The 9,898-nt window shown below is 44.6% G+C and overlaps 1 protein-coding gene across 3 annotated transcripts in view; it reads right to left on the minus strand.

Annotated features, from left to right (window-relative positions):
• CCDC77 (coiled-coil domain containing 77) overlaps positions 1–9,898 on the minus strand; it is a 21,307-nt gene that overhangs the window by 9,314 nt on the left and 2,095 nt on the right. For 2 of the 3 annotated variants that reach the window (XM_006019453.3, XM_025198827.1), the window contains exons 2-6: positions 6,268–6,484; positions 3,682–3,824; positions 2,490–2,586; positions 1,067–1,139; positions 706–803 (exon numbers count right to left, since the gene is read on the minus strand). In XM_006019453.3, coding sequence (XP_006019515.1) covers positions 706–803; positions 1,067–1,139; positions 2,490–2,586; positions 3,682–3,824; positions 6,268–6,484 — 628 coding nt within the window. The remainder of the gene's footprint in view (positions 1–705; positions 804–1,066; positions 1,140–2,489; positions 2,587–3,681; positions 3,825–6,267; positions 6,485–9,898) is intronic. The other variant, XM_006019454.3, reaches the window with a different exon arrangement.

A 9,898-nucleotide genomic window follows, 5' to 3' on the forward strand; every position in this document is an offset into this window, starting at 1 on the left:
AAAGAGCTACTAGTCCCCCACCCAAGCAACATGATGATTTGAGGCCTGAGGTCAGATCAGGTTGTCCAGGAAGAGATCACAAGGGAAATCAAAGATTTAGGTATTCCAAAGCTTTGATCAATGTTTTTCACTCTCTTGCAATATATAATTTTAGTCTCTCTTAATGCTCCGCCCTTAACTCTTGCCTTGGCAACACTGTACTATTTATTTCATTCTATTCCATACAGAGGCCTGACAAAAGTAAATTTTGACTCCTTTGGCAAGTTTCACTGTATCATGTGCTGTTTATGCTACACAAAGAAAAGGAGAAATAGTTTCACAGAAGTTTAGTTTCCAACCACTTTGTTCCTTGAAGTTCTTAAACAAGTACTTAATCCTGAAGTTCTCTGTAGGCCAGATCCACAGCTGATAAAGCCAGTAATCCACTATATGAATTTACATCAGCTAAGAATATGGCCCTAACGCAGAATATACATCGACAACAATAGGAATTCTTGTGGACAGTTTATTGGATCTACTGCCATGGTAGGAAATGTCACTTTAAATCCACTACACAAAGAAAGCACAATAGAGCAGGAGCAAGAGAGAAGCACCACTAAGCAGCAAACAGCAGGCCAGGTGCTGGGCAGACAATATGTTCAGAATTCATATAAATCACCATGTATGGGCAGAAGGTGCATCTGTTAATTAGCAAATGCTCCTTACCTGCAGTAAGAGAGTTTGATTGTCTCTGTGATATTTTTCAGGACTTTCTGGTTTCTCACCTTTTGCTGCTGGCTTTGAGGTGCTCCTTTTAGTGCCTGCTGCAAAAAAACCAAGATTAATTGAGGAAACTGCCCCACTCCTCTCTCAAACTACATGCAAGACTTTTCCCAGCAGGGAGCATTGGAGAGAATATCATTTGCTGGCCTGAGGGAAAATTGCAGGAAGAGAACACAGCTGCAGTAACCACAGCTTCTTCCAGCAGGACTCTCAAGAAATATAGAATCACTGGCTTTGGAGAGCTCATAGCTACCACAGTGTGCATATGTATTTAGCCATCTTGGTCGTCTCATTGGTACGATACCTGTTCTGGAAGTATATGTATCATTTCGTTCGTGTTGATCTCTGGATTTGATTGGCCTTTGAGAAACAGTGACCTATAGGGGAAAACAATCCATAATCTCTTAGCTGAAGAATTCTGCTCTTTGCTCTACAAGCCATAGTCATCAAATGCAAATACTAGGGGGCATGGGGAAAGACTTGGAAGAACAGCCATCAGTGCAACAGGAGCAGAACAAACATATTTGCAGAAAGTACGCCAGTGTTCAGTGAAAATACCCCCTACTGTACAGTTGCTTGAACTTTGCAGTTTCCATCTCTTCACCAGTTGTAGTTTTTTAAATTATTGAGGGCTGGTCTTGTTTTTGCAGACTGTAATGGGAACAGGACCTAGCCCTTATCAGAAGATGTAGCTTTTATAGGCAGCAGAAAAAGAGCAGATGTCCTCTTCTCCACTAGCCCTCCTTCCTGCTATAACCGATTGTTAATACTGGTGAGGAAATCAAAGACAAAAACTATCCACCTGATATAGGTACTGTTTCAAAACCAATTGCTATATTGAGTTCCACTCAATGCAAGAACAGGAGGCCACCAGGAAGTTACAGTTATAGCTAACAATGGTTATAGTTCCCTTCATCATGCATTTGCAACTTTGGTTTTGACGCTAGTTAAGCAGTCCCAAAGGCACTGCATGTCAGTGAAAAATTGGTGTGGTGTGTCTCTTTCCATTTTTGCTATCCTTGGACCCATTACACTGCCTCTGCAACAGCTGAGAGCTATCCCACATCAGCAGAATTTCAAGCCTGCTTTCAGGGACTTCTGCACAACTTGAAAAGTGCAGAAGGACCAGAAGTCAAAAGGGAATCTGACTCAATGTTTCAAGTCTCACTCTGCATAGAAGACACTATTTTCTTCCCATATTCAACACACTCTTTATTCCCCAAGTCACTGCTCTGACCTTTCTTGCCAATAAGGAAGCATGGATGACAGAGAAGGACAGTTTATTGAGGAAGCTTGATGAAGGCTGGGATATGCTCCCAACAGCTGGGAAGTAAAGAGAGAGAGAGAACTATACAAACTTATATACAAAGCCCAGGCCCACTGCTGCTTAATCAGCATGGGTAACCAACAGGGAGACATGGTTTGCTTCAGGAGGGAAGGATGTGACAAACTTCCTCTCCAGCACTCCTGTCCAAGGAATAAAACCATAAGCTGGGACCCTGGGTAGGCCTCACTCTTTATCCAACATGCTAGAATCATTTTACTGCATTATGTATTAGACAAATAGTCAGATGTACTGAAACATCCAATTTTCCAGTAACTTTCTCCAGTCCTTTGTTTTTGATTTTGGTTCAGGGTTGTCCCTCAAGCTATACAACATCTAGGAGCAGAAGCCAGAGCACCTCCGTAAAAGAGGCAATAAACAGGACCTCTGTCAACAGCTTTACCTTGTGTGGAGGCTCCTTGTGAAAATAAGTGATTTCTCCTGTGTCTGTTCCCACAAGAGCTAGGAGATGTTGAATCTTTTTTCTGTCTTCCAGCTCCCTATAATTCAAAGAAAAGGGATCAGTATGAGATACAGCCTCTCCCTCAAGCGGCAGGGAGTCTGATAATCTTTATAAAAGCTGCTCTAATTTTTCAGCCTTTTGCAGCCCAAAAGGCAACACTGTCTTTTAACTAGGCTACCAGATTCAGTTGACATTTACTTACAATACATTGGAACAAGTCTCCTTTTACTATTATAGAAGTGTAGGGGGAAATGGGTGTCTCTTTTCTGTACAATCTAACACTAGTACATAGTAGGACTGGGAGCTGAAAAAACAGTATTCTCACTCCAGGGTGAAGTTAGAAGTTCCTAACAAACTAGTTAAGAAGACCTGAATCCAACAGATTTACCAATGTAGAACAGACTTTATCATCTTAAAATGATAGTGTTCCATTTACTCCAGTTCAAGATAGACTGTAATAGATGTACAAGGCTCTAAGTATCTCCTTGAAGAGATGCTACAGCACTCCCACAAACCACTTACAGTCCCTGCCCACAAACCACTTAACAGTCCCCACCAAGTGAACCAAAAATCTGAATCACTCCTAACTAGGATTCAGAAGAAACTCAGGGAGCTACAATCTACTGAGAGCTAATTTGGTGCAAGATGAGCAATTCAGGCTCAAAATAGAGAGAGGCACAAATAGGAAGGGGTTATATTGACTGGAAAACGGTGGAGGGAGCTCTAAAAAAAACCAAAAAAAAAACCAACAAAAAACCAACCCCAAAACACTACCCATTTTGCATTTGCATTTTAAAATTTGAGTTTCTTGCTTTTAAGATTGCATGGAGGGAATACAACCACGGAGGGAATACAAAACAGTTAAACCAAAACCTCCAAGCTGAAGCTGACAATTTCATTTCAAACCTGAACTTTTTTCTACCTGTGTATCTTCTATGTGGACCTATTCTGGTAGCAAAATCCTGTAACCATCCAGGACAGCACATTGGAGGTCTTGCAGTACAGTCACTTAGTTTTTCTTACTAGGCTAGTGCTAATGAACAGACCTATAGTAAGAACTATACTTTTAAGGCGGTGGCTCTAACATGTAGCTATAAAACCTTTTCTGCACATCTCCATTTACCTGACTCACCTGATTTTCAGCCGGTCATTTTCTGAGTAAAGACGTAACACATGTTCCCTCTCCTGGAAGAGGTAAACTTGCATATCGCTCAAAGCCTTCTGCAGCTCTGCAATTTCCTCTTCCCGTTGACGCATCTCCCACTGTAGTTTGTGCTAGTGAGAGAAGAAGAGAGACAGAGAGAAGTATGTGAATGATACTCAGCATCTGGCAACAGGAGCGACTTATGCCAAGCAGAACCTAATACTGTAACACCTCCTAGTAGGGCTGAATGGTTTTAAAGCAGTACTACCAAACTTTGACCAGCCAAGGGTATTACTGCAAGGAGATCTTTCAGCCAGAAACCACAGGCCACTGAAGCTGGTGATTCCACCACACTTGGATCAACTAGTGCTCTACCTTGATCCAAGTGATGATACAACATTAATCAAGCTTGAACACCTGACCTATGCTGGAACTGGGGAGGTTTGCAGCTCCAAGTCAGCGGTCAAGTTCTGAAAAGACAACACTTGAAAGTTTCCAACTTGAATGAAAGCAAGGACCTTGCAACCTTGTGTTACGCTTAACAACAACAACAACAAAAACAAAAAAGAAACAAACAAAAAAAATCAAAAACCAAAAACAGCTTACCACAGGATTTAGGGTAGGATATTATTACAAGCTTATGTAGTAATTGGCTTGTCCAATTACCATTTCCCTCAGAGTTCATGTGTGTCAGGGTGGACAAGTAATCCATGAGAAGAACATTCCAACAGAAGATCAAGGTCAAAGATATCCCAATCCTTGTAGCCCATCAGGCTAGCATAATTATGGAGTTGGCAATTTCCACAGCCAAATGACACAAGGAAGTGACATGGCTAACATCACATTACATCCGTAGCCCAAATAACTAGGTCCACATTTACAGCTGGGTTGACTGTGAATGACTCCTGTGAGACTCATATTACCCACTCTGCTACATACCAGTAAAGGGGGGCAGTATTGAGACTTCTCCTAGCTTTTACCCACATGCTGATCTACAGAATATTTTTTTAAATCTTGCCTACCCTGAAGATCTTCAATCAGTTTCAGACATGGATGATTCATGAATAGCTATAATATTTTCAGATGTGATCAATGCTCTTCCAAACATTTTAATAAGTAAGGATCCTTTCTACTGTATGCAGCTACCTGGCAGCTTTCTGTTTGCTACGGTGATGCATTATAAGATGAGAGAACCCTACCTGTTATAAAATGTCTGGTTTAATAAACTAGGTTTTACTTAGAAGTTGTTTACCTTGTTTTGCCAATAGAAGTTCTGGAAGCAGGTAGCATTTGCCACTGTCAAAACATCAGAACATGCACACATTCATGCACTTCTGGCAGCTCTCCATGGTTCCTTGTAGTAGCCATAATGGTCAAATGGAAAAAACACTCAGGGAATGAACCAGCTGCAGAAGGGATAGCAACATCCAGCAGAAGGCACAGGCATAGTTACATATGCCTTCAGTCAGCTGCTGGCAGAGCTTTGTTTCATTCAGGAAACAAGGCATAAACCTGTTGGCAAAAGGGAGGTGGGAGTGGAGGTTGGGGCAGGGACAGGGGGAATGGCTTCTGTTACAAAGAAGCTCTGAGTGTAGAAATACTCAAAGTCTGGCTAACAGAACTGGAGCTGTGCTGGAAGAACACTGTAGCATGGAATAGGTCTTGGAGTGTAAGGTTTGGGTCAGAAACCATCCTTTTCATTCTGCTTATTAAGCATTTAGGCCAGTGGTTCTCATCTTCTTTAGATCCAAGTTACCCCAAGTGTTTAGGCCAGTGGTTCTCAGCATTTTTAGATACAAGGTACCCCTCACTGGACTCAAGGCACCCCTTGAAAAGTGTCACCTGTTGGTTTTCACTTTATTATTATTTTTCTGTGTAAAAAAGAAAGTAATTCTTTTTATACAAAGATCTCAGATGACAACAGGTCAGAATGCTATTTGAAATCTCTGGGTTTATCTTATGAACCATGTTTGCACACCTAACAGTGCTTACATTTCATGAAACACTGTGGCACCCCTGAATGGTGCCACAGAACACTTGTTGAAAATCACTGGCTTAGGCACACTGGGGTCCTGGTCCATTCTGGGAGCTCCTGGAGACCACTGCAGTAGTCCGCATCCACTCCAACAAAGCTCTTATTCATTTTGGGCAAATGAGTGTCCACACTTCACCAAACTAATGCATAGTGAAAAGCAGGTGGAAATAGTACTGTCCATTAAACTCAGGGTTGAGATAACATACATACACATAATATCATGAAGACTTTCCACAACAGTGCAATATATTAAAATAAAGGTACTTTCCCCTATGCAATATAAGACCTGATGGCCCAAACTTGCTCATTCCTAGGACCTCAAGATGTAATGATTCTCCTTCAGCTCAGTCCAGTCACATTCCCCAGCAATCTTCAGTATGAGAAACGTCAGTAATATTAGCTCTTCAACCTCAATACTCTGATGAGAGTATAACCCTTTTTCTGCCAAAAACTGGATGTGTGAGTGTATTTAATGCGTCTATGTGTGATGAACTAAATAAAACAGTCCATCACCATTATGGTATTCTTTCTTTTTTTACCTGCTCATCATATGTTTCTTTGTATCTCTCCAGCCTTTTCACCAGGCCTTCATGCTCTTCATCAAATTCAGAAATCTTTTTGCGATAGTATTCTAGCAGCTCCCGGGAGGGGCGAAGAAAGGCCAGGCGCTCATTGATGGAAGGGAGTGGAGTAGAATCCCCACAACCTGGACTTGGAGAATTAGTAAATCTGGAAGTGATTCGGGTGGCTGCCAAGCTGGATGAAATGGAGGAACAAAACAAAAGAAAATAGCATTACGTTTTATGAATGAATAATGTTTGGCTCTTTCATCATTAAAGTTCACCATTCCCTACTATGACTGGTCTAATGCAGTGGTGCTCAACTTTTTGGCCCTGCAGACCAAAGGAGCAGCTTGGGGTCGGTCCCCAAGTCAGAGGAAACCCTATGCACTAGGTTCAGGTGTTGGGGGCCCAGCACCACTTCCTCCTTGCCCCTGGCACTGGGATTGGGGTCCAAGGCCTGGCACGTCTCCCTCTCCCAGCTTCCCATATCAAGATGGGTCCTGGGGCCCAGCACTGCCCATGCACGCTAGGACTGGGCACTCGATTCAGCACGCAGGATGCAGGACTCCCCAGAATCTAGAAATTTAGTAAGAGTGGAGCCCCACAAACCAGTTCACGTGGCACCACAGGCTGGATCTGTCCTGATGGGATAATTTTTCAAACAACGTACAAAAAATATTTTACAATAGTCAAAAAATATGACACCCATAACATTTTGTTTAAATGTTAGTATCACAGTAAACGTAGTTAACAGCTTCTGCACCTCAAATAATCTGACTTCAACATTACCAGCAAAATAAAATTTGTGGCATATAAAAAACACAAAAAAAATTAATATGGGACTGCTGACCTACCCACTAGTGGGTAGAGATTTGCCTGCTTCGTGGGGGGTCGGGGGGTATGCTTCCCAGTCCAGTTAGACAGGGTGCCCTACTTGGCAGTTGTGGAGAGCTCTATGAGGAAGGCATCCACAGGAATGGGCCAACATTGGTGGGGAAAAAGTGTCAGACATAAAGGAAAGACGAAAGGAAAAGGGGTACTACATACTCGAGTACAAGGTGGAAAGCAAACGTTGGACAGAGTATAAAGCAAAAAAAGGAATGAGATGTGAAAAATGTCACGAGCAAACATATCCAATACAACAGTGAAGCTGAGGTAGAAAGAAACAAGCAAAGGTAGTATTTACCTCGCAGACAGCAGCAGCATAACTTATGGGCAACAAACAGGGTATCAGCCCTGGGTGCAAACTACATTGGGGCATCTTTCTCCCCTACTCCCCCCAGGATTCTTTGCCCCAGCCATGTGGCAGGACAGCTGTAGTTTCCTGTGGCGTTCGAGTGTTTTCCCTTTTTGGGCCAATTGGGCGCAGCTATCTTCTTGTGGGTTGGCAGCTTGCCCTCCAATGGGAGTCTGTAAGGTCCCTAGGGGTTCTTGCCTACCACGACTTGATGTTAAGGATTATTGCTGGGAGGAAGTTCTCACGTCCTGCCTCTCCTCGTTCCCTCTTCAATCACTCGCTTAGATCTTTGTCTTGAGGCTCTGCCTCCCCTACACCCTGCCATATGCCAACCAGGGATGATGTTAGGTCTTGGCCGATGCTACCTCAAAGTCAATCAGCTATTTTATCTCAGTCCCCATTCGGACGGTATACCGTCCTTATTGAAGCCTCATGTTGGCCTGACTCATCGTTGCACGTACCCTGGGATGCCTTCTGTGCGGGCCGGGGGCAACCCGAGCCCTTTTCCGTGCTGCATGCGGGCTGTGGCCAGCAGCCCGGGCACGCTGGGTCGGAGAGGGAAGGCCGTCGAGCTGGAATTAGGCACAAACGCTTAGCGGTAGTTTAAAAGATTGTTTACTTACACCGAGATGGCAGTGGTGTAGGCTGGAAAACTTGCTTGAGTTGCGGTTACAGACAGACAACAAAACAAAACTCGAACCTGCAGGGCACGAGGGTACGTCGCAAGGGGTTTTCGGCGACGGGAAGATGCAAAACACGAGGGTACGTCGCAAGGGGTTTTCGGCGACGGGAAGATAAACCTGCAGGACTCGAACCCGGGTAGAAGAGCTCTTGGTCGGTCAAGGACTCACACGAAGTTTGCTAGGCTCCATGGGTCCGGTTCTTTTGCGTGCAGGAAGGGATACGTCTAGGCTGCGATCAACGACAGGGAGAGGCTAGAGGTTGATCAGACCTCTGTTGCCTGCTTGAAATGCGCTGGGTCCATAAGGATCCCCAATAATGGGACTCGAATTAGCATACAAATGGCGGGAACTGTTTGCAACGAGCATTTCTGTGCTGCAACAAAGAAATGCACCCTGCAAAGAAAGCTTCAAATTGGCGGGAAATTCTCCCTTGCACCGGGGTTCTCTTTTGCAGCAGAAAACTCCACCGTGCAAAGAAGCTATAATTTAGCAGGAACAATTTAGCAGTGCCGAAGCACACAAAAACAAAAAATCACACCCTTTGGGTTGTGACACCTTCCTTCAGGGTTCACTCCCTCCCCAGGGTTACTCACGGCTTTTAATATTTTTCCCCTCTCTCCCCAGGCTCACCGCTGTCCCAGTCTCGGTTAGCTTCATCTGAGATCCACAGCTTTGCAAGAGGTATGTATCCTGGCTCCTTCGAGCCAGCCTTAGCTGGGCACCCCAGCTCTTGGGGTTGCTACTGCTCGTCCCTGCTGGGGCAATCGCTCAATCCCCAGTGCTCCAGGCTCTCAGGAAACTTCACTTACAGTCCTCCTTGGACGCTGTTCGGTGAGGATTTTATCCCTCTCTCTGAGGGCCGTCCAGCTAATTGACACCAGCATGCGTCCACAAACCGTGCCTATGCTGGTGCAGGGGAGTGAGTTTGGGCTTTATCAGCGTTTTGCAGTGGCCATTCTTCCCATCGCTCCTGCGCTGGCACTGCTTGTCTTTTGGCAGCGGCCTCTCTACCACGGCGCCTTCGATCTTTGGCGACGTTCTGCGGCCACCACTCTTCCCTCTGCTCTGGCGCTGGAGGTAAGTTTCTGCTCGTGACGGCATCCCCGCCACAACAGCCCTAAACCCAGCAGTGTATCTGGGGGGCAGGGGGCAAGCAAAATGGTGCTTCCACCCCCACTTTCACCCCCCACGAGTCTCAGAGCAGGCAGTCTTACACCCAATAGCACATCTTTAAGGCCGAGGGAGAAAATGAGGCACCTGCTACCCAAGTTGATGCTGCTGCTGCACAGGGATGCTGCTGCTACAACAGCAGTGGCAGCTGCCTTCAGTGTGACTTCTCTTCCCCTCACCTTGTTCCCCCTCATCTACAGTGGTGGGGATATGCCCTCCAGTCCTGTGCACTGAAGTAGCTTGCTACACGTCAGATAGGATGTCCAAATTCTGGTAGTCATAATAACACATTTCAGAGTTCCATTGGCTTGTCATTGTTGCTTGATATAGAAGCAACTAGAAATTGTAAAGCTGTGTTTCATTAGGGACTCTATCTTTTTCTTCCAAATGTACAATAATACAACCATGAGTAGAGCATGTCAATTGTATGTGAGGAACAAGCAGAAGCTTCTTTGCTTCAGTAATTATCACCTAGATATTACCCTGAGGAACATAGTAATGTTACTTATATCAGCAG

Source organism: Alligator sinensis, unplaced genomic scaffold (assembly GCF_000455745.1).
Source record: "Alligator sinensis unplaced genomic scaffold, ASM45574v1 scaffold87_1, whole genome shotgun sequence".
In the NCBI taxonomy this organism is placed as follows: Eukaryota; Metazoa; Chordata; order Crocodylia; family Alligatoridae; genus Alligator; species Alligator sinensis.